The sequence below is a fragment of the Mandrillus leucophaeus genome, unplaced genomic scaffold, assembly GCF_000951045.1.
Source record: "Mandrillus leucophaeus isolate KB7577 unplaced genomic scaffold, Mleu.le_1.0 Scaffold699, whole genome shotgun sequence".
In the NCBI taxonomy this organism is placed as follows: domain Eukaryota; kingdom Metazoa; phylum Chordata; class Mammalia; order Primates; family Cercopithecidae; genus Mandrillus; species Mandrillus leucophaeus.
Window position 1 is genome coordinate 658,419 of NW_012107574.1, and position 21,653 is coordinate 680,071.

General features: G+C 36.6%; 1 protein-coding gene across 1 annotated transcript in view; it reads right to left on the reverse strand.

Moving 5' to 3' along the window:
• Positions 1–3,635: 3,635 nt before the first annotated feature.
• KIAA1468 (KIAA1468 ortholog) overlaps positions 3,636–21,653 on the reverse strand; it is a 123,470-nt gene continuing 105,452 nt past the window's right edge. The window contains exons 26-28 of the mRNA XM_011964392.1: positions 19,407–19,495; positions 12,204–12,274; positions 3,636–5,341 (exon numbers count right to left, since the gene is read on the reverse strand). Of these exons, the coding sequence (XP_011819782.1) occupies positions 5,221–5,341; positions 12,204–12,274; positions 19,407–19,495 (281 nt within the window). The 3' untranslated portion in view covers positions 3,636–5,220. The remainder of the gene's footprint in view (positions 5,342–12,203; positions 12,275–19,406; positions 19,496–21,653) is intronic.

Here is a 21,653-nt window from a genome sequence, read left to right on the forward strand (position 1 = left end):
GGTCAGTTTCCAGAAAGGGATGCATTGTGAAATTAGTGAGCGGTCACATTGAAACTGCAAAGAGGTGGCTGCAAAGAGGGAGGGGGCGTCCAGTAGCAGCCTCAGACTATTCGCTAAAGGCAATAAAGGAATAAGTTGTTGGTTTCTTGTTTTCCAGAGCTGGTTTCCGCATCCTCCTTAGGAAAGAATTCTGGTTAGAGGTTAATAAGGAAGAGGCATACTGAGGTGTGTCTGACCTCCCATCCTGTCATGCTGGTACCTTAGTTTTGAAGGTTTCTCTGGGGTCCCCTTGGCCAAGAGGAGTCTGTTCAGTCAGCTGTGGGGCTTAGGATTTTACTTTTATTTCCTACTTTCCTACTCCTTCAAGTGCTAAAGCACTTCCAGGTTTATTATTCTGTAATTTCCATAAATAAAGTCCTGTGAGGAATAGAGAACACATTTTCATGCTCTTTGGGGGTAAGAAAATAATTTGACAGAAAGGTGACCATATTTAGAAAATCCATATGAAAAATAAATCAGAAAATGATTTACATTATGAAAATATTCACCTTAAAGGTTCATTATTTAATACATGATGGGAAGGCTTATGAACAGAGAAAGCTAAGAATTTAAAGAATTGTCAAGTAATGATCAGAAATGAAGACAAACCATGTATGAAATCATAAAGTCAATGAGAAATTATTAGATTTATATTACTCAGCAATGTATATTTTATAAAGAGATGATCTGTAACATTTCCAGCTTTGTTGAAGATGCATATCCTGAAAATATCTAAGGTTTAAAATGCCAACAATTCAAGAAAGGGTTACTTTCCAGGAGGGAAGCAGTTTGTTAAAATTATAAAAAGCATATTACTATCAACAAATGACACCCTAAAAACATCACTGACAAAGAATTTAATATACATAACACACAACACAAAATGCCAGCTTATAAACTACATATATTTTACTGCATTAAAGTCCCTCCAGAAATCTATTCATGCAATGGTCTAACTGAAATAAATATGATGGATTAGTCTGTAATGGAATAAAAAGAATTAGAATAGTAATATAGTTCTCTGTGTAAATACACGGGTGACAGAATTTCCCAGATTATTGAAGCCTCTGGAGAAAAGCAAATAGTTCATATTCCTCATGACACTGAACTGAAGATATTATTTATATACTATCAAAATAAAATATATTTGTTTTTGATGCAGTGTTAAGTTTATATTAACTGTTATGTACTTTACAATTGGTGTGGTCTTACAGAGAACAGGATGTTTTAAGATTTTTTTCTTAAACATGCTAAGTAAACCACAAAAAAGACAATCAAAACAGTTTCCTGTTCTTGGTCCCAAAGGAAAAATATGAGTGATGAGATGTGCCACTTAGAGACTGTGATTATAGTGTAGGCTCACACACAAAATGCCTACAGAACACATTCTTATGTAGTATGAAGAACGTCTAAAATCCAATTATTTTACCAATATGCAGAAACTTACCTGATACATTATTTCTGATTAGTACTTTGTATTTTTTTTTTCTTTTTTTTAGAGATGGAGTCTCACTCTGTTGCTCGGGCTACAGTGCAGTGGCACGATCTCAGCTCGCTGCAACCTCCACTTCCTGGGTTCAACCGATTCTCCTGCCTCAGACTCCAGAGTAGCTGGGATTACAGGTGCATGCCACCATACCCAGCTAATTTTGTATTTTTAGTAGAGACAGGGTTTCACCATGTTGGTCAGGCTGGTCTCGAACTCCTGGCCTCAAGTCATCTTCCCGCCTCAATCTTCCCAAACAAAACGGGATTACAGGCGTGAGCCACCACGCCCGGACAGTCTCTATTTCTTTTTAATGTACTGAAAAAAATAGTATCAAAACCAAGCACACTGTAAAGTTACAGTAGAACTTTGAAATAGATGTCTACTCACACAAAAGGCTAAATTTATTTCGTAGTTTTCTTACAAGAGAATTAACATCCAACCTTGAAGTTTGAATTTTGTTACCTGGCTAATCAGGAGTATTCCATGAATTAGAATTGCTAATTACAAAGCTTTTTTTTTTTTTTTCCTTTGGGATGGAGTCTTGCTCTGTGGACCAGGCTAGAGTGCAGTGGCACCATATCAGCTCACTGCAATCTCCACTTCCCAGGTTCAAATGATTCTCCTGTCTCAGCCTCCCCAGGAGCTGGGATTACAGGCCTGTGTCACCATGCTTCGCTAATTTTTGTATTTTTAGAGGCGGGGTTTCACCACGTCGGCCAAGCTGGTCTTGAACTCCTGACCTCAGGTGATTCGCCACCTTGGCCTCCGAAAGTGCTGGGATTACAGACGTGAGCCACGGTGTACAGCCCAAAGCTCTTTAAGTGTAACATTGAAGAGCTAAAGTGTAACTTTCTTTAATGTACTGAAAAAATTAGTACATTCTTTACATAGAGAATAGTTAAGAAAGTATAACCAGCACAGAATGTTAGCTGTAGTTAGCTACTGCAGTTCAAAGATCAGCAGGGCAGTAACTAGAGAAAGTTAGATCCTTGGAGTTCAAATAATGGTCCAAAATAGGTTGTCTTGAAAAATGGGATGATGAAAAGACAGTTCAACACATACTGATCTCACTTCCCTAAACTTTAACAGAGACTATTTGAACCAACTTTTTAAAAATAAGAATGTGATGGCACCTTGACTTGAGACCCCCATTAGTATTATAGTGTATAGTAGTTGACATATCCTAAAAGCCATGGATAATGAGGATGGCATGACTTAAATTACTCACAATTTCATTCAGGTTGAAAATCAGTTTGATGTTTAACAAAATAATCTCTCTAAAGGGGTGAATCATGCAAACCAATGAAGGTCATAGACACCTATGTATAGAGATAGATACTGCCATCATTCAAGCACTGCTCCTGGAAGAATTCAGCTAAATTAGTAATTATGGCACTTCTGGATTTCTGAAAAAATTTAATCTCTGGATTACTCTGGAAACATAGATATAATTTTAAATTAGCTCTTCATTACTTTGCAAACTTAGTTTTTCATTAAGTTGAACACTTACAAACTTGTACCATAAGTTTACTTCTGTTTAAAAGGAATGAGTATGGGAGTTTTATGCCCTATTTTGGACTCAGTCCAAATCTCAGTCTCAGGGATTAGTGTCTGTCTTGTCTGTAAAGACAATACGTATTTCACTAAAAACAAACAAAAAACAAAAACCACAACGTGAAATCTTAATGATATTAAAATATTTAAGAAAAGAGACTCTCACTTGAAATACACTGTGAATCTTGCCTACTTGTTGCCTTTTAAAAAAACATTAGAACTTTAATAAATATATTCACTAATTAATAAAAACGTTCACAATAAAAACACATTCTATCCATTCACCTGATAACAAACATACACATATTCTACTATAGTTGGAAGCAAGTCAGAGTTTAAACATTATTCTTCCAGTTACTTCTGAAATGTATTAGTTTTATAGCAACATCGTCCCTTTTTAGTGAAAGTAAACCAAAATAGGTAATTTATATAAATTATATTTATAAAATATTGGTATATTTTCATGAATATAGGCTTTTCTCATTTTTTTTGCTTAATAGAAAGTATAGTGTTTCAAAATGAAAGTAAAACACATAGCCCAAACCAAAACAAAAACATATGCAAAAACATTTTATTTATAACAGATCAACATTTTTGACATGAAAGGTAGCCACTTTCAATTTCTCAGGAATGCCTAGAACCCAACAGTTTTCAGAAAGACTACTTGGTTCACAATTATTTCACTGTAGGTAAATGAAATAATTTCAGAATGAACTTTTTAAATGGCTTTGCCTATGGCAAATTGTTTTATAAACTTGAATGTATGGTAAGCTAACTTTCCCAGGAAATGAATGTAATCCAACTATGTTCCAAATGTATTAAACCAGTTTATACAACAAATATGAGAATCACCTATATGCATCAACTGTGCTAAAACAAGAATTCTTTTTATCAAAATATTCATTTTTCAAAAAGGCCTCACATTAACCCCTCAAACCAATCACCCCCTTCCTATGTCCAGCACTCTTTTCTACTTCAAGTTGCGTGACTGTATAGACAACTGTCGAATTCCAGTGGAACTGTACACCGACTTAAGACTCTATGTAATATACATCAAACACAGGAAGTCACTGACTTTAAGGGACAAGGTGATAATTAACTAGTTATAATTTAGCCAATGTCTTTTTTTATTTTAGAGGGAAAAAAAGTAGCCCCCAAGTGTCCTTAACTTTTCAGTACTTCTCTGTAACACACAGGATGAAAAGGTACTCTCTAAAATTAAAATCATTAGAAAATATCTTAAATAAAATGTTTTACATAAATAAGTGTTAAATTTCAGATTCAAACTATATTTTCTTCTGTATCTCAATTTGGGAAAAATCTCACAATTATTAACTCTTCTCAGTTACATTTATTTTTGAGCATTTAAATCTATTACACACCAGTTTGTAAAATTCACCTTGGTTACCTCTCCCCATGCCTATGTGCTGTCTTTCCTCAGGTAAGTCCATTATATGCATCTAAGTGCTGGGGAGGTTTAAATAGCACTTAAAAAATATTCATGAGAGTTCTGAAATGAAGGTTTCATCTTTAGCTATTTACTGTAGGATTTGTAATTCAAATCATCACAGCATCCTAAAGAAATACTGTGTGAATGGAATGCACACAATTCCTACAGAACACACAAACTGATGTCCAAAAGGCACAGAGTAATGCTGGTGGCTCTTTCTAGTCAGTTAAGAAACAATAAAAAGTCTGCATTATTCTTTCATAATTTAAATACTTAAGTAATCTCCACTTTATTATTTTATAACAATGACTTCAAATTTACATTATTTTAAGTACCATTGTAATAGCTTAGTGTATAATACAGATATTTGCGAATATCCCATCCAAAAATTAAAAAAAACTTCTTCACTATATATATATTTATATAAAAATTATTCTGAAAGACAAGAACATAGACAAGGGACTTGGTACAGACCATCAACTCAATTTTCTATCACCACAGTTGTAACTCCAAAATCAACAAATATACAGCAGTAATTAAAAGCAGTGCAAATATCTTTGGAGGTTAGGATAAAATTATAATGCAAGAACATAAAACTGAGGAAATAAAAAAGGCAAGTACTTCAAGTACAAGGAACCAGTCGGCTTGAGGTCCATCTTAGTGTTTACTGGGGGCTTCCTTCCTGCTTCTACTTCTTTCTCTGAAACACATTGGCCAACATGGCACCTGATGTTGTCAACTGGCCCATTTTGTTCAAAAACTTGGTCTTTGTATCTTCACTCACTAAGCTTGCAGCAATTGACATTGAGCTAGGAAAGAAAATTTAAAATTCATGTAAAACAACATAAAAAAATAACAATTTTTCATTTCTTTAACAGCATATCATTAACAAACACACTCTGAATTGGCGTCACAAAAGGGAAACTAATATTTATGGAGGGTAGTTTGTATACGCCATCCTAGGTTAGCAGCTTTCACGTTTGTTATCTATAGTAGAGGAAGCAGTACGTGTAGTGGTTAGGAACAAGTCTGGGACTGGACTGAATCTTGGCTCTGTTTACCAGCTTGGGTAAATTATTTAATCTTATCTGTAAAACGAGGAGGATTCTAGTATCTGCCTCCTAGGGTTATTATGATTATATTAATACAACTGTAAAGTGCTCAGTATAGTGCTAGGCACATAATAGCATGATATAATAACTATTCTTTATCACTTCATTTAATTCTTACAGCAATCCTGGAAGATAAATATTATCAGTATTTTCACAAATGAGTAAATTAAATTGCAATGAGGTTTTGTGCTGTGCTGATGATAATCCTGTGGTATATTCCTTTTTGGGGGGATATTTCTTTTTTGGGGGGGTGTCCTGAATTACCAGTTGCATTGATTTCAATCAACAGTTTCAAATCCATTTCTTCTTTTTCACCAACCTACTGTGTAGGGAATAAACACAATCTAAATGACCACTAAAGATTGTTAATTTATCATAGTACTGAACAGAAACAGAATAATGATCAAGCACAATTTTTCAATGATCTGACAACTGTCCTGTAATAGACTTGGAATCCAGTTTATTGCCTTGTGGCTTTGGCCAAGATGGTTTAGATCTCTCTGACTCAGTTTCCTCATCTGTAAAACACAGCTTGTGATTTCTGTTGTAAAGAATTCTGAGGATTAAGTAAGATAATGTGTTTGAACATGTCAAAGACAATATGTGGCAAGCTGAAGGTGCTCAACATGTCTGTTGAATCTACTGCATGAGGTGTGTCCTGCCACGGAGGGCACCTGGGTCTATGTAGTCTATAAGGGTGTGCACTGTGAATTACTCAAGTTAAAAACCAAACCACAACTCCCACCTTGAAAATATTCTTCACATTGCTCTTCTGACAGTACACCAATGTACTTCCTGCTGCTTCTCTTCCCACAAAGTAATCTTCCCTAAGGTTTGGTATTTGGCTCTTGATTCTTCAATTATAAAACTTACTCTCAAAGTTTCAAATTGAATTGCATCCCTTTTCCTGATGGTCAGTCCCACATTACTATTATTGGCTAGATAAAGCCAACATCTCAAGCTTTTGTTCACACCCTAACTTTAGAAATAACTCCCCATTTTAATTCCCCCCCACTTTTGCCAGTGGTTCTACTATTTTCCTCTGTTCTAACAGTGAATTTAATAGCTCCTTCTACTTCTATTTCAAACCAAACACAAGTCCTGTGACCTTATTCTTTTCAGCATCTCCTCTACTGTTTCTTTTTACTTCCATGGCTAATACTTTACAACTCAGTGAATTCCAACAGTCTTCTATCTTTAATAATCAGATTAACTTCTGTAAGTCACTTCTTGATATCACATCTTAGCTCAAAAATCTTTAATGCCTACATACCACCTACAAGATGGAATGTGCTTCGCATTCAAGAAATGTAGCAATCTATTTCTTGTTTTTCCATACCCCTGTCACTGACTATCTCTTTGACCCCCTGCAGTCCGGTTTGTCCAGCCTATTGTTCAATCACTCTCAAATCTTTCTATCCACTGCCTACCCATCTTTCAAAGCCCAGCTGAAGTCCTATGGTGCCTTTCCTTAACATTCTAGCTTTTCAGTGCTCTTCCTTTCTTTAGAGAACTCAGTGTAAGTCAAAAGATAAGTATGATTTAAATTTACATCTAGAAAAAGGGGATGTATGGTCAGACCATAGTTGAGATATCAAGTTTTAATGATATTCTAAGAGGAGGCCAACCATGATGTTAAGGAGTCTGGAAACTTTAAGAGGTAAAAATGAAAGGAATGAAGAATATTTGGTCTGGAGAAGATTTAGGTGACTTAACTGATATGTGCGTATATCATACGTGAAAAATTGGATATAAATGTATATCTGCAGGGGTGTATATATCTACATAGGTCTACTGATACACATCACAGTCACCTGGAAAACTTTTGAAAATGCAGATGCCTAGGCCTAATCCAGTACTTCTGATTCTTTCCATCTGAGGTAGGAGGCCCAGGTCTATATTACAAAGCTTTTCAGTTAAAAAAAAAAAAAAAAAAAAAAAAAAATCATTGCATTACAGCAATTCCGCCCCCACCCCAAGACAGAGTGTAAATTTTTATCAGTTTTATAAAGGGGTTTGTAACACTCTCCCACCCTCCTACCAGATGATAAAGACTTGTTTTAGAGGGCATAGGAATTTTGGAAAGGGAGATTTTAATCCAGGAAAAGATACATTTTAAAAAAGAGTTATTAAAATGAAATGGGATGCCTTGTAATGTGTATCTTCACTGCAAGTTTTCAAGCAAATCTCAGATCTTTTCTTTGCAACTAATATCCCTATCTTCTTTAAAACTATTTATGGCCTATATTATTTCTCTCTTTTCTTCTCTTTAAAATCTCCACTTGGGCCAGGCTCGGCGGCTCACACCTGTAATTCCAGCACTTTGGGAGGTCAAGACGGGTAGATCACCTGAGGTCAGGAGTTTGAGACCAGACTGGCCAACATGGTGAAACCCCCTCTCTAGTAAAATACAATAATTAGCCAGGCATGATGGTGCACGCCTGTAATCCCAGCTACTCGGAAGGCTGAGGCAAGAGAACTGCTTGAACCTGGGAGGCGGAGGTTGCAGTGAGCCCAGATGGTGCCACTGCACTCCAGCCTGGGAGACACAGTGAGACTCTATGTTGAAAAAAACAAAAAAACAAAACAACCCCCCCACAAAACAAAAACAGAAATAAAATCTCCACTTGATTTCTAACACCATTCTGGTTTGCCTTCTATATCTCAGTTAAGTTCTTCCATATGCATCCGAAATGTTGGTCTCTAATTCCATGACTGTTCACCTTCTCCCCATCAGAACCCCCTTTTCAAATGATATCATTTATCTACCACTGCTCCAACTGTAAGCCTTTAATTACCACCCATGTGCTGCTAATGGTTCTTAGATCTCAGTGAACTGCCTGTAAAACATTCTACCTGTGCCTCAGATTTTAAATATTCCTCTTCAGAATAGTTCTTCCTATAGTTCCATTTTGTTGTATTTTATCATCATCCGTTTAAATGTTCAGATCAGAAATGTAGGAATATTTTGATTCTGTTCTCCTTCACTCTTAATCAGCTGCCAAGTTAAACTGAGTTCCCATCTGAAATATGGGTCTCAAATCCATCTTCTCATATTCACTGCCATACACTGGCATTATAACATGGTGGTTAAAATTGCAGTCTCAAGGACAGCAATGCCTGGGTTCTGGTTCCTCCACTTAGTAGCTAGGTGGCCTCTGAGCAACTTATCTACCTCTCTGCCATCTGTAAAATGAGAATAGTAAAAGTATCTACTTTGTAGGGTTAGTATGACTATTATTAGCAAATATATGAAAAATGCTTAGAATGGTATCTGGTTCATAAGCATTACTTATTGTTACCTTCCCATCCAAGGCCACACTTCATCTCATCATGGGTTCCTATAACAGCTTTCTAATCTGTTCCACCCACTTCTCTATTCCCTAGAGTCTGGTTCCTAAAGCAGTGATTCTCAAGGTGTGGTTCCAAGACCTGCAGCATTAGCACCACCTGGGAACTTGTTATCAATATAAATTCTCAGACTCCACTCAGATCTTCTGAATCAAAAACTCTGGGGATGGTACCCAGCAATTTCCAGTTGATTCTGATGGACACTGAGTTGATAACCAAAGGTCCTAAGTGTTGGCTACAGGTAGCAGGCCAAATCCAGCCTGCTGTTTTTATAAATAAAGTTTTACTGAAACCCAGCCATGCACATTTATTTACATATTGCCAAAGGCTGCTTTCCTGCTACAATAGCAGAGTCCAGCTCAGTAGCTGTGAGAGAGATTGTATGGTCTCCAAAGTTTAAAATAGTATTTACTATCTCTACAAAAAATTTGCCACCACCTGACCTATAACACAAAGTCCAAATCTCCCAGTGTAGCACACAGAATTCTTTACTGTTTGGTGCCTCCTACCTTTATATACTTATCTCTACCATTCTCCCACATATACTCAGTGCTCTAGCTTTTTTTTTGAGACGGAATCTCGCGCTGTTGCCCCGGCTGGAGTGCAGTGGCCGGATCTCAGCTCACTGCAAGCTCCGCCTCCCGGGTTTACGCCATTCTCCTGCCTCAGCCTCCCGAGTAGCTGGGATTACAGGCGCCCGCCAACTCACCCGGCTAGTTTTTTGTATTTTTTTAGCAGAGACGGGGTTTCACCGTGTTTGCCAGGATGGTCTCGATCTCCTGACCTCGTGATCCACCCGTCTCGGCCTCCCAAAGTGCTGGGATTACAGGCTTGAGCCACCGCGCCCGGCCGCGCTCTAGCTTTACTTACAGTTCCCAAACAGGCTTTTCTGTAACTTTGGTCATTTTGCACAGCGCTGATTTTTCCTCATGTAATCCTCTTTTGCTCTTTCTTTTTTCCTCCCTAGTCAGTCATTCATATCTGAAGACTTCTGTATTCCTTTTTCCGTGGAACCATTTGCAGGCATTGTTTTAGTGCTTATCTTTATTTTTAACTGCTTCTTTTTCCCACTGTCAGCTGTGAATACCCCGAGGGAAGAGATTATGACTTGGTGAAGCTCATCTTTGTGAACAGCCCATGGTAAGCGCTCTGAATTTACTTACTGCTGAATGAATATGAGAAGGGTACCAAAATAGTTATGCATACATTTTCTGCCTGCAGATCAGTGCTTTTCAAACTTTTCTGACACAGATCCATAGTAAGTGCCACATTTTATGTGATGACTTGTAGTACTTACACAGGTAACTGATGTTTCATAAGAAAGACTCACCCTTACCACTTGGGATGTACTCTCTATTTGATTCTATTTCTTGGGATGAAATACCTATCACAACCAATTGAATTAATTAAGCAATGTACTAATGTCATGATCTGCAGGTTGAAAAATACTGCTTTTAACCACAGGCTCTTTGGAGGTGAAATCCATGTATGCATCATCTTTGTATTCCCCACAGCAAAAGGCAGCGCTCTTCACGGATACAGATATCTTTATCTGCACTCACTCTCGCTTTTCCTTCCATCTGAGAAGCAATTCCTTTTAGTGCTTCAAGTAAAAGGCTTTCCTCTTGTGCTTTTGATCTATGATAGACTTCAGAGGAAGGGTGGGGCCAAGGAAGGCTTCCCTGAAGAGGCAACATCTAAGCTCTTTCCTGAAGGATGAATAGGAACTAGCCAGGCAGAGTAAGAATACTCCTGGCAGACGGAATCATATGTGTAAAAACCTGAGGAGAACAGAAGCTTGCCCTGAATCTGATTAAGTCTCTAGATCTAGACCCAGCTATCAAATATACAAGAAATAGAGAAGAACATGTTAAAAGACAGAAGATAAATGCAATCAGCAAAATTCAGAGTGTGGGAAACTTTATAGGACAAATGACTCAGTGTCTTCAATAAGTAAATTGTATGGAGAAAAAAGGAATAGAAAGGTAAGATTCTGTCTATGGATTGAAGGAGACTTAACATAGCAACCAACTGCAATGTACAGAACTCATTTGGATCCTGACTCAAAGAAACACACTGTAAGGAAAGACAAACAACAAATCACTGACATTTATAAAACAAGGAGAAATTTGAACAAAGGCGGATAGTTGATGATATTAAGTTGTTATTGTTATGTTGGTGTGATAATGATATTGTGTTTATGTTTTTTAAAATAATACTTATGTTTAAAAGACACATACCAGAGAATGGGAGGGAGAAGTAGGTGGGGTATGGAAGAAACTGAAGCTGGGTTACAGTTATAATATGTATAGAAATTCATTATATTTTCAGTTTATTTTTGTGTTTGTTAGAAAAACTTGTAAAAAACCTCTATAAAAACCCGCCAATAATATAGAAGATGTGAATGTGTCTATTGTTTTAATCCTCTGGAGCTAAAATGGTTATATATGGAGAAGACTGCTTCCATTCTAAGAGTCTTTATAAAGTAAGGGTTCTAACACATCAAAGACGTATGTGTGTTGCGCATGGGGAATAGGGAGGAGCGCATGCGCGAGTGTGTGTGTGTGTTTCTAGACCCATAGGATGAAACACTTATTCCCGGTAGTTAGCCTTAAAGAAAATACTTTTCAGCTTTTTATGTCTAACAGAGTCTACTTAAGATGCTCAAGGTTACCTCAGTAAGAGTACATACAGTCCATTTGTAAATAACTCCCACTCCTGAAACTCCAATGTTATACTCTTTCACACCTATGCTTATATTTTAATTTTACTGAATCCTTGGATTCCAATTAGTTTGATTAGAAGCATGTGACTAGAACATTCCCAAGCTTATAATCCTTTATGCAGTATGTTGTTTATCTTACAACTCCTGTCACAAGTTTCTAGACATTATTTTGACCAGTGAGTGAACAACCCAGCTACATATCAGAATTTTGTTGGAAGCTTTTAAATGTCCCTAGGCTGACTGAGAATATTGAGAGAAGGCACAGGGCATGGGATGGAGACCTGAATTTTAAATTCCCCAGATAATTCTGATGAGATGGTTTATGGACCAGGATTTGAGAACCAGTGACTTAAATCATTTTCTTGTCTTCCAAACGAATGACTATAACATAACACAAAATGACACATTATACTGATTGATAGCAAATTTAGATAGAAAAATTAAGGTTAACATGTAGCCTTAAAAAAAGAATTAATGTCTTACCCTTGAGGCTCTTGGACGGTCTTGTTTTCAACTTTTTGTTCACATTCTTTTATCATGGAACTTAAAATAACCTGATTAAAAAAATTGACTTTAGTGAAATACAGTTTACATAGTAAAATACTATGGTTTAATCTAATGCTTTAATTTTTAATATTCCCATAAGCTAATATGTTAATTAAAAATTTAGTTTTGGCAGTCACTTTGTTAAAGGAATTCATATTAGATTGCTAGACTAGGTACAGAAGTAGCTTTAAAAAATCTCAATCATGTAACAATAATTTATTTTGATTTTCACTAGTCTTCTTTCTAAATGTTTTCTATTCTCCCTTAGCTTACCCACCATCTTCTAATGTTAAAAGTAAAATTTATATACATCTATATATTTAACATACACACACACTACGGTCACACACATATTTTCCCAGTAAAAGCTGTCCTGTTCTACACCCCTTTGCTTTCTCCAGGTTGCAAAAAGCAAGATCCCTTATTTTAATGCCTAGAGCTGAGACTAGGTACAGCTCCATGGCTACTAAAATATAATGAGGGATATGCTGGGTGTGTAAAAGTTAACACCATTCCTGCAGGGAAACTGAGTGAGTGATAGAAAGGTTAGAGAGATCTAAACTGCTGCTCTGATATCTGGCAACCACACCAGAAAATGAATGGCTCTTCTGAATATTCTTGGCCCATGTTTGGGCACGGAGGTCACTAAAAAAATATTTATTGTCTACCTACTACGGACTAGGCACCTTTTTAGACAGGGGGGATAGAGCAAATAAAACAGACAATATTCCCTACTCGTGGAGCTTATGTTCTAGTAAGAGAGATAGATATACAAAAAGCAGGTAAATTATGTAGTATATTAGAAAGTGATATGGGTTTTAAAAAAAATATTGAGTAAGATAAGGGGTATTAGGAAGGCCAAAGCAGAGAATGGTACAATTCTCATGGAAGTGTTCAGGGTAGGCTTCAAGGAGATGTTAATGTTTAAGTAAAAACATGAAGGAGATGGAGGAATAAGTGCTGCAGACACTAGGAAGAGGCTGCTCAAAGGCTGTGAGGTGGGAGAAGACCTGCCATATCCTAAGGAAAGAGGCCAGAGTTGGTGCAGGGTGAGCAAGGGAGAGAGGATAGAAGATGAAGTCTTAGATGTACTAGAAGAGAGGGCTGGATCCTATAGTGCCTTGAGATTATGATAAGGACTTTGGGGATTATTCTGAGAGAATGAAACTTTTATCATGCATCATGTGGGAAATTCTAGATTACCCTTTTTTGAATGTATTCTCTGCTTCCCCACTCTCTTGTCTCACAGGTTATAGCATTTGTTTGTTTGGCTAGTTTTTTGCTTTTTGGTTTTTAAGGGGAAATTTTTGTATTTTTCTTTATCCTCCTCGCATTGTCTGTTTCCTCCAGTACCCTCCTTCTTTCTTCTATATTTTCATCTCTATCTTTGGTATTCTAGGCTTTTCTAAATGATTGGTAATCTTGGGATGTCTACTAATGACTGGCGCACCAAAACGTGGATTAGTATCTCTTTATGCATGTGTAAACTTCACTTTAAGTTAAATCGGGCACCAACCTAACTTTCTGTTGATTTGTTTTCCCCTGTAGGCATAAACCTAACAGCCAGAATTTGAAGGGTAATGAGGTGTCCCATCATTAACTAGCTGTCACTTATTTTCCCGCTTTTCAGTATGGTTTTCAGCTATGCCCGATATCTCAAGCCTACAGAGCAAAGCTCCAGTCTCCTTTCAAGGTTGGCAAGGGAATCTGGGAATCTGATCCTTTTAAAGTCTTTAAATTATTCCTCTTATTCAGTCCCACCATACCCTAATGGAGGTAGGGCAATTTGTGGTGAAACAGGCTTGCTTCTTATTTGTTCTGTCCTATAGACTTAGATTTAGCATTTATCTTGGAAGCAAGGATCCTCAACAAAATACTAGCAAACTTAATCCAGCTAATATAAAAAGAACTATACAACATAACCAAGTGGGATTTATCCCAGGAATGCAAGGTTGGTTTAGTACTCTGAGATAAATTAATGTAACACACTGTATCAATAGAAGAAAAAACAACCTCATGATCATCTCAATTGATGCAGAAAAAAATACTTGATAATATCTAACATCCCTTCATTATAAAAACATTCAAAAACTAGGAATAGAAGGAAACTTCCCCAACCTGATAAAGGGCATCTAAGAAACATACAAAGCAAAACTGAAAAGAACTAAAAGGGGAAGTAGACAATTCCCAATTATAACTTTTTTTTTGAGACGGAGTTCGCTCTTGTTGCCCAGGCTGGAGTGCAATGGCGCGATCATGGCTCACTGCAACTTCTGCCTCCTGGGTTCAAACGATTCTTCTGCCTCAGCCTCCCAAGTAGCTGGAATGACAGGCATGCACCACCATGCTAATTTTGTATTTTTAGTAGAGATGGGGTTTCTCTATGTTGATCAGACTGGTCGTGAACTCGTGACCTCAGGTGATCTGCCTGCCTCGGCCTCCCAAAGTGCTGGGATTACAGGCATGGGCCACCACGCCTGGCTGTCAGTCTTAACTTTTAACATGTCTTTCAACAGCTGATGAAACAAGCAGGTCACAAAAAAACTGATACGAAGATAGAATTGAACCATAAAATTAACTAACCTTATTTTATTGAAATATATAAAACAGTATACCTAATAAAGACAGAATGTATATTCTTTTCAAATGCCACACTGATCATATTCTGGGTCATTAGGATAACTTTAACAAATTTCAAAGGACTGAAATCACACTGTTTTCTGACTGTAGTTAAGTTAGAAATCAGTAACAAAAATATCACTAGATAATTCCCATTGCCCCCCAATTAAACAAACCCCATGGGTCAGTAATGAAATACTGGAAATAAAACTGTAATTTGAACTAAATGATAATAAAGATAAAATATAGCAAATGCAAGGGATACAGCTAAAACAATACTTAAAACCTTAAATTCATAGCCAAGCATGGTGGTTCAAGCCTGTAATCCCAGCACTGTGGGAGGCTAAGGTGGGTGGATCGCTTGAACCCAGGAGTTTGAGACCAGCCTGGACAGCATGGCAAAACCCTGTCTCTACTAAAAATACAAAAAATTAGCTGGGCATGGTGGTGCATTCCTGTAGTCCCAGCTACTCGGGAGGCTGAGGTGGGGGGATCACTGGGAGGTAGAGGTTGCAGTGAGCCAAGACAGCACCCTGCACTCCAGCAAGGGGTGACAGTGAGACCCTGTCTCAAAAAAACAAACAAAAAACCAAAATCCTTAAATTAATATATCAGAAAAGAAGAAAAGTTTAAAAATAACCTAAACTTCCTCCTCAAGAAGTTAGAAAAATAGAAAAACAAACCTAAACAAAATAAAAGGAAATAAAGATGAAAACAGATACAAGTAAAATAGAAAAAAAGCAGTAGGAAAAATCAACACAGCTAAAAGTGCAATATTTGAGATTAATGAAACTGATAAATCCCTATTCAAAACTAACTTTAAAATAAATAAAGAAAAACAAAACAAAACAAAAAAACCAGGCTGGGGATGGTGGCTCATGCCTGTAGTCCCAGCGTGTTGAAAGGAGATCTAAATAAATATAAGATATAGCATGTTCTATATAGCAAGACTCAATCATAGAGAAGACTCCCCAAATTAATTTACAGAGTCAATTCAATTTCAATCAGAATCTACATAAGATCCTTCTTGGAACCTGTCAATATAATACTAAACTTTACACGAGGAAGGTAAGGGTCATGAACAGTCAAAACATTTCTAAAAAAGGACAAGATGCTGGACTTGTCCTACTGGAATTCTGGACTTTTAAACAAGACAAATGTAATGAAGACAGCATATCGCTTTTATAATAATTGACAAAGAAACCAGTGAGAAAGAATGTTCCCCAATAACAGGCACGTACATACATTGGAACTTCATATATGACAGAGGCAGCATTGCCAATCAGTGCAAAAAGGATGAACTGTTCAATAAATAATACTGAAATAACAGATTGTCCACATAGGAAAAAAAATATAATTGGAATGCTAGCTCACATCACACATAAAAACCAATTCTAGTAAAATTAATGATTTTATTATATAAAGTCAATTTAAAAAAATTTCAGAAGTATAGGAAATAATGTCTTTTAGAAATGATCAATAAATCTGACTATTAAAAAATTAAGAATCAGTGTTCGAAGATGCCAAAGACATGAAAAGACATATAAATTGGAAACAGATATTCATAAAACATAAAATTGACCAAGTATTGGTATATTCCAGATACATAATGAACTTCTAAAAAATAATGGTTAAAAAGACAGCCTAAATGAAAAATAGGCAAAAAACCTAAATAGACTTTAATAGAAGAACACAACTCATCAATAAGCATACCAAAGAATGCCCAAACTTGACAGTAATTAGAGAAATGCAAATCAGAAACATAATGGTAATTTTATATCCACCAAATTAGAAAGTTTAACAATCCCAAGTGTTGGCAAACATGAGAACTAAGAGGGTACTCCCATACACTGCCTATAGGGGTATAAATTGTTAGCATTTCGGAAAACAATTTAGCATTAGCAGGCAAAACTGAAAATGTGTACACTGTACAACTTGTTGATTCTATTCCTAGTTTGTATCTCACAGACAAACTTTTGCACATGTGCATCGTAAGATGCTTGTAATTCTGTTTATAATAACAAAATACTGAAAATATCACCTATTTTCCTAGAAAGAAGAATGGATAAACTATGGCATAATCATACAAAGGAATACTATTCAGTAAGGACAATAAGATAACTACTTTTGTAAATATCAATAAGAGTGAAACTTATAAACAAAATGAGTGAAAAAAGCAAATCATATAAGAATACATACAGGAGATTCCATATATACAGGATAGGAGAAATATGCAAAATTAAATACTATGTTGTTTAGGGATAAATAAATATGTGGTAAAACAATAAGAAAAAGTATGATAAATATAAAATTCTGGGCAAGTGCTAAACTTGGAGGAGCACAGGAGAGGGACATGATTACGGAGGGGCATATATGGAACTTTTAAGATACTGGTAATTTTCTATTAAGCTAGGTAGTAATTACATGGGTGTTAGTTTAATTATTATTATTTTAAAAATTTTTCCTTTTTTTTCCCTCATCAACTTTGTGACAGTATAATTGTTTTTTAAACAAGACTGATAGTTAGTCATAGTCTTCTGTGTCAACTTGGCTAGGATATAATACTCAGTTATTTAATCAAACAGTGACCCAGGCATTGCTATGAAAGTATTTTGTAGATGTGCTGAACATCTACAATAAATTAATTTTAAGTAAAGGAGATTATTGCCCTAAAAAATATGGGTAGGCCTCATCCAAGCAGTTGAAGGCTTTATGAGCAAAAAGTGAGGTTTCCTGAAGAAGGAATCTGCCTCAAATACTGCTTATCAGCCTGCCCTCCATATTTTGGACTGAAGCCTGTAACATCAATTCCTGCCTGAGTGTTCTGCCTTATGGTCTCTCCTACATATTTTGGACTTGCCAGCCCCCTCAACTGCATAAGCCAATTCCTTAAAATAAATCTCTTAATATATCATTTTGGTTTTGCTTCTCTGGAGAACCTTGACTAATACAAACACATATGTAATATAGCCTTTGAATGTACATCCTACACTTTACATTATGCAATGGTATTCTTCTGACAGAAGGAAGAGAACAGGCAAAGGCATGGAAGCAAAAGACAATGTATGTGGTGGAGATGAATTAGTTTGGCATGGCTGGGGCAGAGTGTGTGATGGAGGAGAAACGGAGAGGGATGAAACTATCAAGATGAACAGGTGTCAGATGATAAAAGGCCTTGTATGTAAGAAACTTGTAAAAGGTTTTTAATAGGAGAATAAGATGAAGAGATTTATACTTTAGAAAAAGTACTTTGGCTGTAGTGAGAAACAATAGTAGAGAGCTAAGATTGGAGAAAAATTAGGATATTCTACAATGGTTCAATGAGGTAACAATAAAGGATTCAACTAACAGGGTGGCACAGGTATAAAGAAAGGGAAGAGATTAGAAAGACATTATGAAATTAAAGAACTAATTGGACATATTCCATGTTAACTATCAGGTATATGATTTGGGGAGAAAGCCGTGTGGCATTAGCCAAAGTGGGAGACGGAGAGTAATTCTGGTTGAGGGGATTGGCCATGCTGAATTTTACAAGATGCCTGTAGGACATGCAGGTGAAATAGACAGGTAGCAGTGAGCCAGGAAGTTCTATGGCTCCAGCATGGGGTTAGAGCAGAAGATGAAATTTGTCTGATAGTAACATGTAGTAGAGGCAAGTTAGATGATGAGTATGGATGAACTTGTTCATGGAGAGTAATTCTAATGAATGAAAAGGTGAGGTAAGAAAGGAGAGGAGATTGGGAAGAACTGACTAGAGAAGTAAAAAAAAAACAGGAATAGAATGGAGTCCCAGGAGCCACAGGAGTTTTGAATCAGAAAATGCTGCAGAGAGACCTGAAGTTATAACAACAAAAAGAAAGTCCTGTCAGGGTGGCAGCTTGGTCACGAGTGATCTTAAAGATGGCAGTTTCAATGGATTAGTGTGATGCAGGGAATATGATGTACCAATAGACACTGTAAAAGTTGAGAGAGTAAATGTGGATGATCAGGAAGAATACGAGACTTGGAGAGGGATGAAAGGAAGTTTTTGCTATTTAGGAGTTCAGAGTCAAACATCATAAAAGGAAAAGCTGATGGAAAAATAGGTTGAAGATACAGAATAGAAAATAAATGATAAACAGGGATTTGGAGGAAACCAGGGGAAACAGGAGACAAATAGAATGAAATAAAATAGTTATGAGGAAATGAAGACAGAAAATAGAAACTGCATCTAAGAAAGTTGATGGTCAGAGATAACCAACATTTTATAGTTAAAAATTTTCACATACATTATCTTATTAAAGTCTCATATTAAGTGAAGGAGAGTGTATTATCCCTACTTTAGACAATTAAAGAGAGGCTCAAAGATGTGAAAGGAGTTGTTGAAGATATCACAGCTAGTAAATAAGTTGATAAAATGACATTGAGCTAGATTAAAAAAAATTAAGTATAGCATATGATAAGCCTCACATAGAGAAGAATGCAAGTCTGTATATGAGGTATTAAAATATGAATATGGCACTGCTAATCACAGTGGCTCACCTCATGCTCTGGAGAGAGATGTTCCATGTCCGTCCGTAAACATCTGAGACCAGGTAAAAAGTGATTAACCATTAAATCCTCTGAAATGACTTGGGACAAGGGAGTTAAGGGAATTAAACGAAACCAAACTGGTATGTCCAACAGAACAACCAAGTTAGTACCATATAAAAGAGAAGCCTTCTTAGATGATGCCTATTGCATGGTGATCACTGAGGGTAAACAGGCTCCCCTCAAGCATGAATCCTCACGTGCAGAGTAAGTTATTTATCAGGAGTCAATTGTGTTTATTCACACAAATCTATTTATGTCAGTGGTATTCATCATTTAAATTACAGAATGTCATGGAAATGTATAAAATGAGCATAACAATTAAATCATGTAACCCAATCAGATGTTTCAATGAATATAAAAAAAGTATAAAAAGTAAGTTTTCCGGCCGGGCGTGGTGGCTCATGCCTGTAATCCCAGAACTTTGGGAGGCTGAGGCGGGTGGATCACGAGGTCAGGAGATCAAGACCATCCTGGCTAACACGGTGAAACTCCATCTCTACCGAAAATACAAAAAATTAGCCGGGCGTGGTGGTGGGCGCCTGTAGTCCCAGCTACTCGGGAGGCTGAGGCAGGAGAATGGTGTGAACCCGGGAGTTTGCAGTGAGCCGAGATCATGCCACTGCACTCCAGCCTGGCGACAGAGCGAGACTCTGTCTCAAGAAAACAAAACAAAACAAAACAAACCAAAAAAACAAAAAGTAAATTTTCCATGACAACTAAGTTGAAAGTTTTGGGAAAAACTGATAAATGCAAATTGCTTAAAACATTGCTGTTTAACTATTAGGTATAAGACAATTGTAAAAGATTGAGAAAAATATAAAAATCTAGAAAAACTCTATAGTGCATAACAGGATATTATATTTCTGGATCCTCTTTAAAGAACTTTAACCTGAAAATCATAGACAATTGCATTACAGATATGATTTACCTCAGAAAGAAGGTAAATCAGAAAGAAGATGTTTAACTATAATTCACAAAAAAGAGATGACTACATCAAAAGACTGGTAAAAGAAAATAACATATATACATTTTAAGTTAAAGTAAGTTAAGGTAGATACCATTTTCCTGATTTCTTGCTTTAGCCATCCTGTTAAACTGACCTACTATGGGTCCTGATTGAGTTGGGTAACAGAGCTTTTGTGGTAATAAGAGCATTTGTTAAGTTTAGGATTACTTGTAGTTCTTAGTCATCTTTGAGTTTTAGTTGATTATCTTGACATTAAAAGGTATCAGGAAAGCAGATGCATTTCTCCAGAAAACAATTCGTCTTGTTCATTCACGTCAATTCTGATACATTCTCCCTTTATTCTAGTTGTTAGCCTGTAAAACTAGCTCCTATTTAATATCACACCACAAAAATGCCAGTAAATGAGTTCTCTTATAAAGATAATTTATTATTATTATTTTTTGAGACAGAGTTTTTTGCTCTTGTCACCCAGGCTGGAGTGCAGTGGCATGATCTCAGCTCACTGCAACCTCCGCCTCCTGGATTCAAGCGATTCTCCTGCCTCAGCCTCCCGAGTAGCTGGGATTACAGGTGCGCGGCACCACACCCGGCTAATTTTTTGTAGTTTTAGTGGAGACCGGGTTTCACCATGATGGGCAGGCTGGTCTTGAACTCCTGACCTCAGATGATCTGCCCACCTTGGCCTCCCAAAGTGCTGGGATTACAGGCGCGAGCCACCAGGCCCGGCCATAAAGATGATTAAAATAGATGATTTAAATGAGTTCCCTTATAAAGATGACTTAGTTGAAAAAATGAATTTCACTGAGAAAAAAATCAGTGTAACTACTCCTTTGAAAATACAGTTATAAATAAAAATTGTTCACAAACAAGGCTCCTATAATGAGTGATTTATAAATTTAATAGGTATGAAAAATATAAACATCATCTGGTAAACCAAATCCCTATAGACATACAGAGGGCTGCAACCTAATTATTATGTAGTCTTGCTTTCAAGATACGGGGAAAGTGGCACCAAAATATAACTGAATGACCTTTGAATGAGTAGTTTAAGAGTCTGATCTGGAGAAACATGGGCATGGATTGAGAAGTTGAAGATGGCCCTACTTAGAGAGAAGAGGGAAGTCACTTTTCTTTTCCTCTTTCTACTCACTATTGGGGCCTACCTTTTCCCTATGGACCAATCTTTCTCAAGGATTCGAAACTTAAAGGTAATTAGTTCCATCAGATAT